Source organism: Amblyraja radiata, chromosome 27 (assembly GCF_010909765.2).
Source record: "Amblyraja radiata isolate CabotCenter1 chromosome 27, sAmbRad1.1.pri, whole genome shotgun sequence".
Lineage (NCBI taxonomy): Eukaryota > Metazoa > Chordata > Chondrichthyes > Rajiformes > Rajidae > Amblyraja > Amblyraja radiata.
The window spans coordinates 3,199,556-3,217,961 of NC_045982.1; the positions used below are offsets into that span (position 1 = coordinate 3,199,556).

Sequence of the window (18,406 nt, forward strand, 5' to 3'; positions counted from 1 at the left end):
TTGTACTTGTACCTCACTGGACCCTGCGCGTATGATAATAATCTTGGCTTGACTCGAACATCAGGGTTAGCTTTGTTTCTTGCCATAGTAGACCTCTCTCCTAATTGCTAATTAGCACTCCTGAAAGGCACACAATTAACCCAATGCTTCTGGAGTGGGAGGATTCAAAGGTGCCTCTCCTGTTGGAGGTTAATTGGCAGCTTGTAGCTGTATTAAAACAATTATATGGCAGAATAGAATGGAAATGATCATTTCTAGTGCCCTGTTTGAACACAACCTCTTCCTTTGGTGCTGTCGGTGGGGGGTTCATCCACAGTAACTCTGTCTCTCATGTAGTTCCAAACGAGACCTCTGATGATGAGGGTATGGAACATTAATTATGTCGAAATTGGCAGGATAATATTGCAATCCCTTTGTGAACCGTCCAAGTGGCACAATTTCTCTTAAAGGCCACCACAGTTTTAATCACTCATGACGCTCTCCATATTGCGCTTCGGATTGCGAGCATGTTTGTTTGGCACCGGGCAATCGTGTTTAAACATTGCAGCCAAAAGTCGTGAAACTTGCAAACGTGGACAACCAAAGCAGTTTAGTTTAGAGATACAGCGCAGAAATAGGCCCTTCGGCCCCACCGAGTCCGGGCCGACCAGCGATCCCCGCACACTTACACTATCCTACACACACGAGGGACAATTTACATTTACACCAAGCCAATCAGCCTGCAAACTTGTAGGTCTCTGTGGAGTGTGGGAGGAAAACCGATGATCTTGGAGAAAACCTACGCAAGTCACGGGGAGAACGTACAAACTCCGTACAGACAGGAACCGTGGACTGGATGAACCTGGGTGTCTGGCGCTGTAAGGCAGTAACTCTACCGCTGCGCCACCGCTCCGGATTTGCCTCTTGTGTCTCCATGAGTAACATTCCCACACACATTAACTAAGGACACAAAGTGCTGGAGTAACTCAGCGAATCAGGCAGCATCTCTGGGTAACATCGATCGGTGATGTTTCAAGTGAAGAAGGGTCTCAACCCGAAACGTTACCTATCCATCTTCTCCAGAGATGCTGCCTAACCCGCTGAGTTACTCCAAACCTTCGGATCGAGACTCTTCCTCGGAAGTTGTATCTTGAAAGGATGATGAGTCCGAAGGATCCCAACCTGAAGGTCACCAGCTATGTTCTCCAGAGATGTTGGCTGACTCGCTGTATCACACTAGCACTTTGTGTCTTTTGCATATTAACCAAATATGGTTATATTTGCAACAAGCATCTGTGGTTCCTTATTTCTACTCTTTAACTAATGTCTGGGTCGAGATAGCAAGTTACTTATTGAATACCAATGGGCACTGCACCATGGATGTTGCCCATTGAAGCAACACGGGACAAATGGATCAAACTGGAGCAAGTTCTTCATTGCGAACAGAAAATTAATTGCAATCATTAATCTGTTTAGTTTAGTTTTTGGTTTAGGGATACAGCACGGGAATATGCCCTTCGGCCCAACGCCGACCAGCAATCCCTGTACGCTAAAACCATCCTACACACTAGGGACAATTTACAATTTGACCAAAGTCGAATAACCTACAAACCTGTACGTCTTTGGAGTGTGGGAGGAAACCGGAGCACCCGGAGAAAACCCACACGGTCACAGGAAGAACGTATGAACTCTGTACAGACAGCACCCGTAGACAGGATCGAACCTGGGTTTCTGGTGCTGTGAGGCAGCAACTCTATTGCTGCGCCACCGTGCTGTCTTTATCGGTCTTTGTCACCTGGGCCGATCTTTGATGTGAAAGATCTGTTTTAGAATAAAAGTGAAGGAATTATCCGTGGTGTCGTGGCCAATATTTATCTCTCAAACATCATCAGTAAAGGTTTATCCAGGTATTATGACTTTGCTGCTTGTGTGAGCTTGTTGTGGGCTGTTAATTATGGGTGGTACGGTGGCGCAGCGGTAGAGTTGCTGCCTCACAGCGCCAGAGACCTGGGTTTGATCCTGACTACAGGTGCTGTCTGTACGGAGTTTGTTCGTTCTCCCCGTGACCTGCGTGGGTTTTCTCCGGGTGTGAGGCTTTCCTTCCACACTACAAAGCAGTGTTCCCTGGCCACAAACTCTTTGAATCATTCCCCTCTGGAAGGCGACTCCGGATTGTCAAAGCTGCCACAGCCAGACATAAAAACAGTTTTTATCCACGAGTAGCCAAAAATCTGTAGCGTCCCTTTTATCTGGTATTTTGTTGGTTCACATGCTTGATCAATGGTGTTTTATCATTAATGTCTTATTATTATTAATGTTTAGTGTTTTCTGAGTCATTCGTAACTGTCACTGTATGTCATGTTGTTACTTGTGGGCGGAGCACCAAGGCAAATTCCTTGTATGTGAATACTTGGCCAATAAACTTACTTACTTGATCGCTGGTCGGCGCGAACTCGGTGGGCTGAAGGGCCTGCTTCCACACTGTATCCCTAAGCCAAACTAAATTGGTGCAGGATTTCTAAGGGTGCTGAAAGTACATGTCTTCCATTCCCTGTGTACAATGAACAATTGATTTGATGAGTGCATTGTGAAACATCATCAGAACTCTGGAAATCAACACCCAGGCCTGAAAAATCATCCTCACAAACCTGGCATTAAAACACTGAATGGGGAATACCAATCCCCAAATGAATAATTGTTAGTGAACAAACAATTCAATGTTTGCAGACAATATTAATATTTGTGCACATGGATAGGTTTTTCATAAATGCTCAACTAATTTGTGTGGAATATTATTTAATGAAATAGATGTTAATTATTGTCAAAGTACTACAGAGGCTGGAGAGATTTGTAAAGATTATATATCAAATCATGAAACAATACAAATGCAACGTTAATCCAATTCTGTCATTTTTCTAACGTGTGTTTTCCCCCACTGATAATGGCTTGTTTTTATACTTCCTGTAAGAGATTCTATTTCAAATGGCATTCAAATTTTCCGAAATATATGAAGATGATTTTGAAGTACTGCAGTCCAAATGTGCCCAGTAAAGTTTTCAATTCTAAATTTTCCTGCCTTTTGTAGAGTTTTAGTTTAATATGCAGGACTCATATGTGGGGACCATGTACTTTATGTTGATGAAGGCATCTTCTCCACCAAAGCGCTCAAACACCTCCAGAGTTTCATTGATAAGGTCACCAATATTTTCCCGTTTCTGCTGACTGTAGTCAATACCGTCTCCCATATTTACTGGCAAGGGGAAGAAGAAAAAGGACAATCAGTTCAGAGATCAAAAGAATCTGTCCTAACCAATTACAATTTTTCTGCTTAGGTGAATAGGCTGCATTTAAGTTTTTTTTAGGCAACATGGTTGAAACATTAGATGTCTCTCCACACCGCCCAGAACTGATCAATTTAACAACTTGACTTTATCTTATCATTGAAGACCCTTCAACTAGTTTTTTAGTTTGAGTTTAGTTAATTGTCACGTGTACTGAGGTACAGTGAAAAGCTTTTTGTTGCGTGCTAAGCTGTCTGCGGAAAGACAACACATGATTACAATTGAGCCATTGAAAGTGTCTGCTGTAGGGGTCGAGGTTTAAAAGAGTGGAGTGTTTGTAATGAGCGATCGCAGATCCACTTCTGTGACCATCACACAGAGAGTCACCAAGGTTGGGCGCCACCTTAGTGTCAGAGTCTCTGCACCGTTCTGGTTTAAAACCCCAGTGAGAGAGCCGCTGCCTCACAGCGCCAGAGACCCGGGTTCGAGCCTGACTACGGGTGCTGTCTGTACGGAGTTTGTACGTTCTCCCCGTGACCTGCGTGGGGTTTTCTCCGGGTGCTCCGGTTTCCTCCCACACTCCAAAGACGTTTGTAGGTTAATCGGCTTGGTGGTATAAATGTAACATGTCCCTAGCGTGAGCGGGATAATGATAATGTGCGGGGAGATCGCTAGTCGGCGCGGACTCGATGGGCCGAAGGGCCTGTTTCCACGCTGTATAACTAAACTAAACTAAAACTCTTCCATCTTCTCTTTCTGCGAGGATTGGTAAATTGGAAATGATTTTATCTCCTTGAGCCCGTGCTAATGTTCTATTCTAGTCTTGGTGACATTCTAAATCTGCTCAGTAGCATCACGCCAGTTGTTGGGCTCGGAACAGGTGTAGTCAGAATATTCCTGTACAGTAAAGCATTGTTTTAAACAGCACAATGATCCATGCATCTCTATTTTACAGCACTGTTAATTATTTGGCATCCACAACACTGGACAGAGGCGGCAGAATACTAATTACTTCTGCTGCAAGTGACAAAAGTTATGTACAATGTTTGACAGAAATACGCTAATTGCCTTTCATCTCCTGCCACTTGCGTTTAATCTTGCTGTTAATTGCAGCTTTTGCAGATTTCTTCAGAGATATTTCTACCCTGTAAAATTTTTATTACACCCCTACTTTGGCATCATAAATCAGGATGTTACATCGGACATAGAAACAAGTGGAATTTAATGTGTGTGACGCAGCTGTAAATTTAATTCCCCCAAACCAATTCATATTGTAGCCACAACAAACTCTACACTTCAAGAGCAGTAAGGACCTGATTCAAAGCTTCAGAAATTAATAGCAGTAGAAACATTATTCATTCATTTTTACGTAATTGGGAAAAGGCACAATAATGTATAACAAAATAGAACATCACAATCATGATTTGTCTTAATATCGACATGGCCAGAGCCAGTTCGTACCATGTTTGTTTCTGTATGTAAATTTGCAACCTAATGCAATACTATAGAAGAAATTATTTAAGAAAGAACTGCAGATGCTGGAAAAATCGAAGGTAGATAAAAATGCTGGAGAAACTCAGCGGGTGAGGCAGCATCTATGGAGCGAAGGAATAGGTAACGTTTCGGGTCGAGACCCTTCTTCAGACGACGTTGTCCGAATGGGACTGAAGAAGGGTCTCGACGCGAAACGTCACTTATTCCTTCTCTCCAGAGGCGCTGCCTGACACGCTTAGTTACTCCAGCAATTTGTTTCTATCTTCGGTGTAAACCAGCATCTGTAAGTAAGTAAGTAAGTTTTATTTATATAGCACGTTTTAAGTCAACTCGCATTGACACCAAAGTGATTTACATAAAATAGATAATAAGTTTCCATACAAACCATAGAAAAAGGTTAAAAAAATAAAGAAAATGGACACAACACATTATAGAGTTCCACACACACACACACCCCCACAGCAGAATCAAACATTTCCACTGTGGGGAAAGGCACCAGAAAGTTAAGTCCTCTTCCTCTGTGAAACACCCGAAGTTCCTTCCTGCACAAATGGTCTCAACATGCAGATACATTTAATTAAAGCTGTGAAAATGGCAATTCAATGGAAACATAAAAATATTTTGTAATGCACAGGATGTTTATTGGCACTTAATTCCATTCAACAACAATACAATACAATACAATTTATTTGTCATTTGAACCCCATTGAGGTTCAAACGAAATGTTGTTTCTGCAGTCATACACACAAGAAAGACCCAAGGCACAACACAATTTACACAAACATCCATCACAGCGCATCTCCTCCTCGCTGTGATGGAAGGCAAAGACTTATCTTTCCCCTGCACTTCCCATTCCCCTCCCGATGTCAGAGTCAGAGTCAAAGTCAAAGCCCCCGGCGGGCGATGGCAATTGTTCCGCGGCCATTTACGCTGCGCCGGGCGGTGCAAGGCCGCGCTCCGGGTCTTGTTGTTGGAGCCCCCGGCGGGCGCTAGCAAAGTCCCGCAGCCATTCCAAGCCGCGCGGGGCGGTGATGTAAGGCCCCGCTCCAGGTAATCTTCAACCCCGCAACTCGGGCGGGTGAAGTCACCGTTGCGGAAGCCCCGAAAAGCGGTCTCCCAGCAGGGACCCGCGGGCTCCCGGTGTTCCTGTCTGCCAGACCTGCGGTTGGAGCCTCAGAATCCCCGGGGTCAGGTCGCAGCCGAGCGCCACCACCGCTCCGAACTCGGCCAGCTCCGCGATGGTGAGTAGGTCCGCAGGCTCCATGACTGGAGACCCAGGTCGTTCCTGCTGGAGGCCGCTCCACGGTGCTCGGCCCCAACGACAACGGAGACCCGACAGAGAAAAGGTCGGGTTCTCTGTGCAGGGGATAGATTTTAAAAGTTTCCCCCACCCCCCGCCCCCCACACACACACATACCCACACACATACCCACACACATACACAAAAAAAAGAATAATAAAAACTACATTCAAACGAGACAAAAAATAATAAAAAGACAGACGGACTGCATAAAAGGCAAAAACCAATGTGTTACCATTCATGTCGCTACAAGTCAGTGTGTCAGGCAGCAAATGTGGAGAATACGAACAGTTCATTGGGGTTGGAAGGAATCAGGTGTCAGGGGTTATGGGGAGAAGGCAGTAGGATGGGGTTGGGAGGGAGAGATAGATCAGCCGTGATTGAATGGCGGAGGAGACTTGATGGGCCGAAATGGTCTAATTCTACTCCTAGCACTTATGATCTTATGAACCTATGAATGGGAAGCAAGAAAAGACCAGGACAAATCAGGACCAGCTATAGATGACCATAGGCAGGGTGGTTCTCTGATAGGCTGATTGTTGGCTCGAGCCGGTGTGATCTCAAGAGGGATACAATAACCTTCTGAACCTTCTGAATGTTGTAGTCGGCAGGGCAATACTCTGCATATCGCCAACTTGGACAATTTTACATTTATACCAAGCCAATTAACCTACAAACCTGCACGTCTTTGGAGTGTGGGCGGAAACCGAAGATCTCGGAGAAAACCCACGCAGATCACGGGGAGAACGTGCAAACTTCGTACAGACAGCGCCCGTAGTCGGGATCGAACCCGGGTCTCTGGCGCTGCATTTTGCTATAATAATAATAATAATGGATGGGATTTATATAGCGCCTTGCTAATACTCAAGGCGCTTTACATCGCATTATTCATTCACTCCTCAGTCACACTCGGTGGTGGTAAGCTACTTCTGTAGCCACAGCTGCCCTGGGGCAGACTGATGGAAGCGTGGCTGCCAATCTGCGCCTACGGCCCCTCCACCACCACCAATCACTCACACACATTCACACACATTCACACACAGGCAAAGGTGGGTGAAGTGTCTTGCCCAAGGACACAACGACAGTATGCACTCCAAGCGGGATTCGAACCGGCTACCTTCCGGTTACCAGCCGAACACTTAGCCCATTGTGCCATCTGTCGTCCCCAAAAGGCAGCAATGTCGTCCCCCTATAAGGCAGCAACTCTAACGCTGTGCCACCGTGACCACCCTTGTGAGCTGTGGAACTGGTAAACCATCCTTTAGTGGAGGTAGGGGGGAAAATGAAGGGAGGGGGGAGCAGAGTATATGTGACAGTTACCTCCAATTAGAGAATTCAACGTTCATACTGCTGTTACCCCAGCATTCATAATTTCATGTCATCGGGGCTGAATTAGCCCAACGAGTTTACTCCACCATTCAATCATGGCTGATCTATCTTCCCCACTCAACCCCATTCTCCTGCCTTCTCCCTGTATCCTTTGACAGCCGTACTGATCATAACCACAACCATTTTGTGTCTATATTTGGTGTACGTCTAACCAGTATCTGCAGTTCCTTTTTATTCCAGCTTGGGCAAAATAGCCACCCTTTGACTGTCATATGTTGATGGAATGGAGCAGCTGGGCTTGTACACACTGGAATTTAGAAGGATGAGAGGATACCTTATTGAAACATGTAAGATTATTAAGAGTTTGGACATGCTAGAAGAGTCAGGAAACATGTTGGGGGAGTCCAGAACCAGGGGCCACTGTTTAAGAATAAGGGGTAAGCCATTTAGAACGGAGACGAGGAAACACTTTTTCACACGGAGAATTGTGAGTCTGTGGAATTCTCTGCCTCAGAGGGCGGTGGAGGCAGGTTCTCTGGATACTTTCAAGAGAGAGCTAGATAGGGCTCTTGAAGATACCGGAGTCAGGGGATATGGGGGGAAGGCAGGAACGGGGTACTGATTGTGGATGATCAGCCATGATCACATTGAATGGCGGTGCTGGCTCGAGGGGCCGAATGGCCTACACCTGCACCTATTGTCTATTGGACCATTATAGGATAGCATTGTATCGTTCTCCACACACGCAACATAATATGTATTTTAACTATTGACTAATGGCTGTAACACCTGCTTTCCAAACCGCACACATACCTCTCTGGTTGTTCATACCAAATCAAACCACAGACATTTAATTTGGCAGCACGCACAGCAACACAAGTAAACTCATCTTAGTTTAATCATTTTATGCAGGATATAAACATGAGGCTAAAGCCCAGAAGCTGCACAAAAAGAAACAGATGTTGGTTACTTGCCACAAAGGAAATACGGCTTCTCGTCATTCACTAAATGGTTGACCAAAGACAGGGGCAAGGTCCACTGTACTGGTTGATAACAATTAAACAAAATACCGCAAATGCTGGAAATCCAAATAAACAGAGAAAATGTTGGAGACTCTCTATTTCTTGATCTGCGTGTGTTGTGTGAAACATTGAAGATTATTTTCCGCTCAATATTATTCACCTTCAGACTTCAGTTTAGAGATACAGCACGGAAACAGGCCCTTCGGCCCACCGATTCCACGCCGACTAACGGCCTCTTACACTCGCACTTTTCTACACACAATTTACAATTTCACCGAAGCCAATTAACCTACGAACCTGTGCGTCTTTGGAGTGTGGGAGGAAACCGGAGCATCCGCGGGGAAAACCAACGCGGGTCACGGGGAGAACGTGCAAACACCGTACCGACAGCACCCGTGGTCAGGATCAAACCCGGGTCTCTGGCGCTGTGAGGCAGCAACTCCACCTCTGCGCCACCGCACCACAACCTCCTCCCCTCTCTCTCCTAAAGGGCCTGTCCCACGAGCATGCGCCTGCATGTGGCAAGCGCCTGCATGCGGCAAGCGCGACCAAACCGGAAGCGGGGGCCGCGCGGAGGTCGACTGATCCCGTACGAGTTGACGTGAAGTTCGAGCAAAACCCCGGGAAGTTCGCGCGTGATGTACGGCGTCCAGACGCTGCGTACGGCGTCGAGACACTGCGCACGCCCGTCGAGGCGGTGCGTACAGCGTCGAGACACTGCGCACGCCCGTCGAGGCGGTGCGTACGGCCTCAATGCAGCTGCGGGCCGGCAGGCCGTTGCCGCGCGGAATTTTTGGACAGTGTCAGTTTTTCGTGGGGCCCGTGCGATGTCGGGACCAGCTCCGCACAACTCCATACGGCTCCGGCGATCGAAGTGGGACCGGCCCCGCGAGGCCGTACGGCTCAAACGACCACATTAGGTCGCGCTTGCCGTATGGAGTCGCATGCTCGTGGGACAGGCCCTTTAGGCACTGCTATTTTCTAGAGATCCAGGAATGCACCCAGAAAACTTTTTCGACTCCCAAGGCAGTAACGACTCATGAATCAGAGGTGTTTAATTGTCACATGTGCCAGCCATGGAACAATGCTATTCTTACTTCCTGGAGCCTTATTGGCCCATTAACGCAATAACACAATAATCTACAACACGATGAATAAATAATTATTAATTATTAATACTTGGTAACCAGACCATAATTGTGCAAAACCAAAGTAGTGTAGTTCAACAAAAAATAATTGATTGAAGATTATAGTTTCCATGGTAGTGTTGAGGTGAGTGTTGGGCAGTGTCCAAGGGTCTGAATACTGTTGGGAAGAAGCTGTTCCTGAACCTGGAGGTCACAGTCTCAGACTCCTGTACCTTCTTCACAATGGGCAGCGAGATGAAATGGAGTGTAAGACTTTATTGTCCCACGGGACAAGGAACAGTGAAATTCTTTGCTTGCATACATAAGGTATGCAAATAGTGGCCACACAAAGGGCGCTGACAAAAGTTACAGTATCCCCCGTGCCTGCTCCTCCTTTGTACTCTCCCCCTCCCCTCACCCTTCCCCGTTCTGGGTGCTCCATTGTCCCCCCACCTCCCTCACGGCAGCCCCCCCCCTGCGCCAGGTCCTCCATTGTTCATTGTCGTCCCCCCTCCCCCGTCACGGCGGTCACGCCAGGCCTTCATCGACCGTCGACTCGCGAGGCTTCACCGCCACTGCCGAGCCTCACACCCTCATCGAGAGATGAGAGCGTGGCCAGGGTGGTGTGGGTCTTTGATGCCCTTTGAAGCTATTTCCAGAGCTGCTTAGGATTATAGGATTATTAAATGTCAGCGTGTCCTTCAAACCCAGCACTGTAAAGACCTGGTCGTTGAATGGACTTTTCACTTTGTTGTCTGTTTAGTTGTTTATTATTGTCACGTGTAGCGAGGTACAGTGGAAAGCTTCTGTTGCGTGCTATCCAGTCAAAAGAGAAACCATACATGAGTACAATCAAGCTGCCCGCAGTGCAGAGGTAAAGGTTGAAGGGTACAACATTTAGTGCAAAGATATCACATTGAAGTCCGATCAAGTCAGCTTAAAAGAAAGTTCAAAGAAGTCAATTTGCCTGAAATATTCACCCAGCGGCGAATCAGCTGAAATGTGGCACATATAGTGGATATATGCAATGCTAAACTGGTTGATGCCTCTATAATCTGCAAATGGCAAAACATTCTCAGTAATTTAAGATGATAAATCTGTCCCATAAAATATCAGAATAAACAAGATGTTTAAGAAGGAACTTCAGATGCTGGAAAAATCGAAGGTAGACAAAAATGCTGGAGAAACTCAAGGGGGTGAGGCAGCATCTATGGAGCGAAGGAAATAGGTGACGTTTCGGGTCGAGACTCTTCTTCTCATGCGCTGAGTTTCTCCAGCATTTGTGTCTACCTTAGAATAAATAAGATTGCTGGTTTTTGATTTAAATTATTCTCAGAGAGACAGGAATACCAGTTACTATACCAAAGATAGATACAAAAAGCTGGGGTAGACAAAAGTGCTGGAGAAACTCAGCGGGTGCAGCAGCGTCTATGGAGCGAAGGAAATAGGCAACGTTTCGGGCCGAAACTCTTCTTCAGACTGTCTGAAGTGTGTGTAGGGTAGAGCTAGTGTGCGGTGCAATCGCTGGTCGGCACGGATTCTGTGGGCCGAAGGGCCTGTATCTGCGCTGAGTCGGGAAAGGCTGGAGTATTACTGACAGGGAGAATTCCAAGAAGATACTCCCCACAGTGAGAAATGTCAGTGGCTGCTCAGGAATGCGAAATTTGCAAAGTGAATTCATTCAGCCTCGTAAATAAAATTGAGGGGAGATATGAATATTGGAGGAATGAATGGCAATGAAAACAAGGACTGGAAACAGTAGCAGCCTGTTTGGAGACTGACAATGGAGATTTGTCACTGCACAGAATGCCTTTGTCCCCGGGCAGTGTGTGTTCTTGTGTTGGGCTTGGGGGAAGAATGATGTCGCTGTAGCCTTCTGATAGTGCAGTTCTCAAAGGAAACTGCCATCGAGTAAGGCCTGCACGCCACGCAGCCTGTGGGATGAGGGGGGGGGGGGGGGGGGGGGGGGGGGGGAGGGAGCGGGAGGAGGGGGCAGGAAAGATCATGACTCCTTTCGAAACAAACTCTTTACAGTGCCCGCTGTTGTGGAATTCAAGTGCAGTGTACGAATCCAGTCACGGGTCTGAGTTTAATTATTATCCACCCACTCTGAGCATTTCGCTCGGTATTGAACAGGGCAAGAGTGACTGTTGCAGCTTCACACACACGAAGGTTGTTGTACTTTGTACAACGTCAATACTTTTAGAGCAAAATTAAAGCAAGTTATTCCACTCCTCCCCAACCTCCCCAGCACTACATTCATGTGAGTGAAGTACCAATGGATGACTCCAAAGGACTTGATGTTGACAGAGAAGCTTGTGTCATCTGACTGCTGCAGCTGGCCGGTCAGGAATGTGAGTGTTTTTCTCGCCTGGAAATGCAGAAGGCAGACATTTCCTCGCAACTGGTTTCCTCATACGAGTGAAAAAATCGAGAGGTCTCCATTTCTGTGAATCTGCTTTCATTCCCTGAGCTCTTTCAGACTGTGACGGATTCTGCCTCTCACTTGCTCTGGTTTAGTCTGGTTCAGTTTAGTTTAGAAACAGGCCCTTCGGCCCACCAAGTGCGTGCAGCCCAGCGATCCTCGCACACTACAGCACTATCCTACACACACACACACACACACACACACACACACACACACACACACACACACACACACACACACACACACACACACTAGGGACAATTTACAATTACACAGTGCCACCCCACAAGTCCCCTTTGGTCGATAAAAATGTTGGAGAAACTCAGCGGGTGAGGCAGCATCTATGGAGCGAAAGAAATAGGCAACGTTTCGGGTCGAAACCCTTCTTCAGAGTCCCCTTTGGTCGCCAGAATTCAACATTGTCTATTCTGACTGGGTGGCGCAGCGGTAGAGTTGCCGCCTTACAGCGTCAGAGACCCGGGTTCGATCCTGACTACGGGTACTGTCTGTACGGAGTTTGCACGTTCTCCCCGTGACCTGCGTGGGTTTCCGCCTGGTGCTCCGGTTTCCTCCCACGTACCAAAGACGTACAGGTTCGTCGGTTAATTGGCTTCAGGAAGAATTGCAAATTGTCCCTGGTGTGTGTAGGACAGTGCTATTGTACGGGGTCTCGATGGTCGGCACGGACTCAGCGGGCTGAAGGGCCTGTTTCCGCGCTGTATCTCTAAACTAAACTAAACTAAAGACTGCCTAACTCGAATATAAAATTGCCATGAGGGGCACTGTTGGTTTCCTGGTGTTAAGATTCACAGTAATCTGGTGGCCACACGCTACTGGCAATTCTTACATTACATTAATAACTCCAACATGGTCACGAGAAAACTGTGCACAGGACATTCCATTGTGAAATAAATTGTAGAAACAAGGGACTGCAATTGCTGGTTTACAAAAAAGGACACAAAATGCTGGAGTAACTCAGCGGTTCAGGCAGCATCTCGGGAGTCTGAAGAAGGGTCTCAACCTGAAATTCCGTCTATCCATGTTCTCCTGAGATGCTGCATGACCCGCTGAGTTACTCCAGCACTTTGTGTCTTCTCTCAAGACCATGGAGAGGTGACATTTTGGGTCAGGGCCCTTCTTCAGTCTGAAGTTCAAGTTCAAGTGAGTTTATTGTCATGTGTCCCTGTATAGGACAATGAAATTCTTGCTTTGCTTAAGTGCACAGAAAATAGTAGGCATTTACTACAAAACAGATAAATGGGTCCATATACCATGATATAAATATATACACACATGAATAAATAAACTGGTAAAGTGCAAATAACAGAAAGTGGTTATTAATAATCAGAGTTTTGTCCGAGCCAGGTTTAATAGCCTGATGGCTGTGGGGAAGTAGCTATTCCTGAACCTGGACGTTGCAGTCTTCAGGCTCCTGTACCTTCTACCTGAAGGTAGCAGGGAGATGAGTGTGTGGCCAGGATGGTGTGGGTCTTTGATGATACTGCCAGCCTTTTTGAGGCAGCGACTGCGATAAATCCCCTCGATGGAAGGGAGGTCAGAGCCGATGATGGACTGGGCAGTGTTTACTACTTTTTGTAATCTTTTCCTCTCCAGGGCGCTCAAATTGCCGAACCAAGCCACGATACAACCGGTCAGCAAGCTCTCGACTGTGCACCTGTAGAAGTTAGAGAGAGTCTTCCTTGACAATCCGACTCTCCGTAATCTTCTCAGGAAGTAGAGGCGCTGATGAGCTTTTTTGATAATTGCGTTAGTGTTCTCGGACCAGGAAAGATCTTCAGAGATGTGCACGCCCAGGAATTTGAATAAGGTCACTTTATCCACCAACCCACATGCCTTTATCTGCTATTTGCACTATCAGTTTATTTATTTATGTGTGTATATATTTATATTATGGTATATGGACACACTGATCTGTTTTGTAGTCAATGCCTACTATGTTCTGTGTGCTAAGCAAAGCAAGAATTTCATTGTCCTATCAGGGACACATGACAATAAACTCACTTGAACTTGAACTTGGAGCACCCGGAGGAAACCCACGTGGCCACAGGGGGAACGTGCAAACTCTACACAGACAGCGTGCGAGGTCGGGATCGTACCGGGATTCTCCAACATTGCGAGGTAGCAGCTGCTCTCAGCTGCGCCACTGGGCCGCCCCAGATACCTTGACCAAATACTCATTAAAATGGAAGTTTTTGTCCCAGCAAACGTTTGTATTCATTTTAATTGTAAATATTAACCAATTATGCCATTTTGATGGAAGCAAGACTTGTTTCATTCTTCAACTTTGTGGAACTGTCCACATCTAGGTCCACTGATCAAATTAAATATATTTTAAATTGGTTTCTCCATCTTGAATTGTTCCCTGCAGTCGGAGTTTGGATCATCCCGACGAGAGGGCCTCTACATCGGGCCGTCCGTAGCGGTGACTTCATGGCCCCGACCACGGGTGAACAAAGGCGGAGGACTGGCTGAACTTTGTTGCCTTCCACCACAGTGAAGAATGCTGTGGTGGATGTTTGTGTTAAATCTTATTGTGTATTGTGTGTTCTTTTTAAGTGTATCGCTGCTGGCAAATTCATTTCACTGCACCTTCGGGTGCATGTGATGAATTAAATTGACTTTGACTTTTTTGACTTTGATTTTGACTTTGGCTTTGAGTCCGCTAGTCTTCCCCATTAGAAACATAGAAAAATAGGTGCAGGAGCAGGCCATTTGGCCCTTCGAGCCAGCACCGCCATTCAATGTGATCATGGCTGATCATCCCCAATCAGTAAAATTTAAAATTTAAATTAAATTTCTTTATTTATATAGCACATTTTTAGTCAACTTGCATTGACCCCAAAGTGCTTCACATAATTACATCCACACACACAGGCAAAGGTGGGTGAAGTGTCTTGCCCAAGGACACACACAGGCAAAGGTGGGTGAAGTGTCTTGCCCAAGGACACAACGACAGTATGCACTCCAAGCGGGATTCGAACCAGCTACCTTCCGGTTGCCAGCCGAACACTTAGCCCATTGTGCCATCTGTCAGTACCCAGTTCCTGCCTTCTACCCATATCCCCTGACTCCTCTATCTTTAAAGGCCCTATCTAGCTCTCTCTTTAAAGTATCCAGAGAACCGGCCTCCACTGCCCTCTGAGGCAGAGAATTCCACAGACTCACAACTCTCTGTGTGAAAAGTGTTTCCTCGTCTCCGTTCTAAATGGCTTACTCCTTATTCTTAAACTGTGGCCCCTGGTTCTGGACTCCCCCAACATCGGGAACATGTTTCCTGCCTCTAGTGTGTCCAAACCCTTAATAATCGTTTTTTTTGTGTCTGACCCTTAGCTTCTGCTGTCTTCTGGTCTCCATGGCTTCAGAGCCGTGGTCCCCTCTGCCCTTCCACAAGGAACTACAATTGCAGAGCCGTGGTCCCCTCTGCCCATCTGCTGCTGACTCTTGTGCATATCCATTCATCTGCCACATTTCCTACCTCACAGCACCATCGACACGTCAACAGCACTTCATTGGCTGTGGAGAGGTTTAAGGCAAATTAAAAGGGAAGTGAAAATTGCTGTCGTAAGTCAAGTTTTCCTTTTTGCTGATACTGTTCCGAACATGCTTCTTTAATTTGTGGTATTTCTCAGCATTATTATAAACTTAGAACATAGGTTAGTGCATCACCGGAACTGTCCTTTGGCACACAATGTCCATGGTAAACATGTCCATGAGTTAATCATTTCTTGGCAATTGCTTAGATTAGTTTAGTTTAATTTAGATTAGTTTAGAGATACAGCATGGAAACAGGCCCTTCGGCCCACTGAGTCCATGCTGACCAGCGATCACCCCCTACACTAGTTCTATCCCATACACCATGGACAATTTACAGATGCCAATTAATCTATAAACCTGAAAGCCTTTGGGGTGTGGGAGGAAACCGGAGCACTTGCAGAAAGTGAGGAGAGGTAAAATCTAGTCAAATTTGTCAAATATGTATGCTTGCCTTCATTGGTTGTGACCATTTAATCATGGCTGATCTATCTTTCCCTCTCAACCCCATTTTGTGTACCTAAGGAACTGCAGATGCTGGTTTATACCAAACATAGACACCAAGTGCTGGAGTAACTCAGCAGGTCAGGCAGCATCTGGGGAGAAGTGGATAAAGAAGTGGCACTTCTTCAGACTGAGAAGGGTCCCTACCCGAAGTGTCACCTATTCCTTTCTCTCCAGAGATGCTGCCTGACCCGTTGAGTTACTAAGGCCCTTTGAGTCTATCTTAAACAAATGACCTGTTTTGGTGCCTTATGTTCGGACTAATCCAACGCAGATAGATAAAATGGATGATCATACTCATCAGTTTTGAGTTATACTCTCATCCCTACTCTCGCAAATGGACTGAGGAATTCTTCTGAAGGAACACGTGCTGTTTTATGACATTTCTGAGCCCATTTGTAAGAATGCTCTTGCAATCCAGCCCTATATAGTCATCGGGGGGAAAGCACCAACCAGTCACTAAAGTCATCAACGATGTCACAAAGATAGAGTGGATTTCAAAAACCATTATTCTCAAAATTCGTTAAGCATGACGGCAATATTTACCATGTATAATCTCCAAAATATATTGGATTATAAAAACATAATTGAAAATCCACTTGCTCTGCTCAAAACCTACTCTTGAAAATTGCCTCCCATCTCTTCTACGCGTCAGAATTGAGAGCAAGAATCTAAATCAATTTTTTTTTAAATGTTCGATTTCTCAGAATTGCAGTCAAAATGTAAACATTTTGTTGCTCCGTCTTAATCATACGTTTCCCCCACAAAATGTTGACAGGCGACAATTACAGAGAGAAACACATGTAGATGTGATCCGCTGAGATAGTCGTAGAGTGATACAGCGTGGAAACAGGCTCTTCTGCTCAATTTACCCACACCAACCAACATGTCCCATCTACACTAGTCCCACCTTCCCTGCGTTTGGACGATATCCCTCTAAACCTGTCCCTATCCATCTACCTGTCCAAATTATTTTTAAATGTGGTGATAATACCCTTCTTAACTTCCTCCCCCGGCAGCTCGTTCCGTACACCCACCACCCTTTGTGTAAAAAAAGTTGCCTTTCAGGTTCCCAATGTGGGGGGAGTCCGGAACTAGGGGCCACAGTTTAAGAACAAGGCCTTTAGAATGGACATGAGGAAACACTTTTTCACACAGAGAGTGGTGAGTCTGTGGAATTCTCTGCCTCAGAGGGCGGTGGAGGCAGGTTCTCTGGATACTTTCAAGAGAGAGCTAGATAGGGCTCTTAAAAATAGCGGAGTCAGGGGATATGGGGAGAAGGCAGGAACGGGGTACTGATTGGGGATGATCAGCCATGATCACATTGAATGGCGATGCTGGCTCGAAGGGCCGAATGGCTTACTCCTGCACCTATTGTCTATTGTCTATTGTCTATTGTCTAAATCTTCCCTCCATCACCATAAACCCATATCTTCTAGTTCTTGATTCCCCTACACTGGGAAAAAGACTGTACATTCACCCTATCTATTCCCCTCATGATCTTATACGCCTCAACTAAGTCAGGGTTTCCTCCCACATTCCAAAGACGTGCAGGTTTGTAGGTTGTTTAAGAAGGAACTGCAGATGCTGGAAAATCGCAGGTACACAAAAATGCTGGAGAAACTCAGCGGGTGCAGCAGCATCTATGGAGTGAAGGAAATAAGCAACGTTTCGGGCCGAAACCCTTCTTCAGACTGATGGGGGGGGGGGGGGGGGGGGGAGAAGAAAGGAAAAAGGAGGAGGAGGAGGAGCCCGAGGGCTGAGGAAGGGGAGGAGACAGCAAGGGCTAACAAAATTGGGAGAAATTGTTCATGCCCGCAGGATGCAGACTCCCCAAGCTGCACCCGCTGGGTTTCTCCAGCATTTTTGTGTAACCCCAGGTTTGTAGGTTATTTGGCTTTGGTAAAATTGTAAATTGTCCCCAGTGTGTAGGGTAGCGCGAGTGTATCGCTGGTCAGCATGGACTCGGTGGGCTGAAGGACCTGTTTCCGCACTGTATCTTTAAAGTCTAAAGTGAAGTCTAAAATGTAAACCCTCCTGATGAGAGACATTGTTGACGGGCTGATGTGGTGAGAAAACTTATTGAACTTTGCTGCAGCCAACATATGAGGCAGCATCCTAAATATAACCCTCTGACAGGCTACTCAGGAATAGATGGATAACTACACAATTACTAATTCTGTTGCACAATTACAGGCTGTCCTGGGTACAGGCCCTGGTAGAATTCCTGCAGGATGTTGAATCAAGCTGTTTTTTGTTGTACACCCTTGAGTCAACATGATTTCCTGTTAAATCCATCACATTTACAAGGAAAGACCTGAAAGTCATGACTGAGGCTGGAGAATTAAGAATAAGGGGTCGTCCATTTAGGACTGAGATGAGGAAAAACG

The 18,406-nt window shown here is 46.2% G+C and overlaps 1 protein-coding gene across 2 annotated transcripts in view; it reads right to left on the bottom strand.

Annotated features, from left to right (window-relative positions):
* Window positions 1–2,911: 2,911 nt before the first annotated feature.
* LOC116988305 (parkin coregulated gene protein homolog) overlaps window positions 2,912–18,406 on the bottom strand; it is a 142,894-nt gene continuing 127,399 nt past the window's right edge. For both annotated transcript variants that reach the window (XM_033044897.1, XM_033044898.1), the window contains exon 5: window positions 2,912–3,229. In XM_033044897.1, coding sequence (XP_032900788.1) covers window positions 3,069–3,229 — 161 coding nt within the window. In that variant the 3' untranslated portion in view covers window positions 2,912–3,068. The remainder of the gene's footprint in view (window positions 3,230–18,406) is intronic.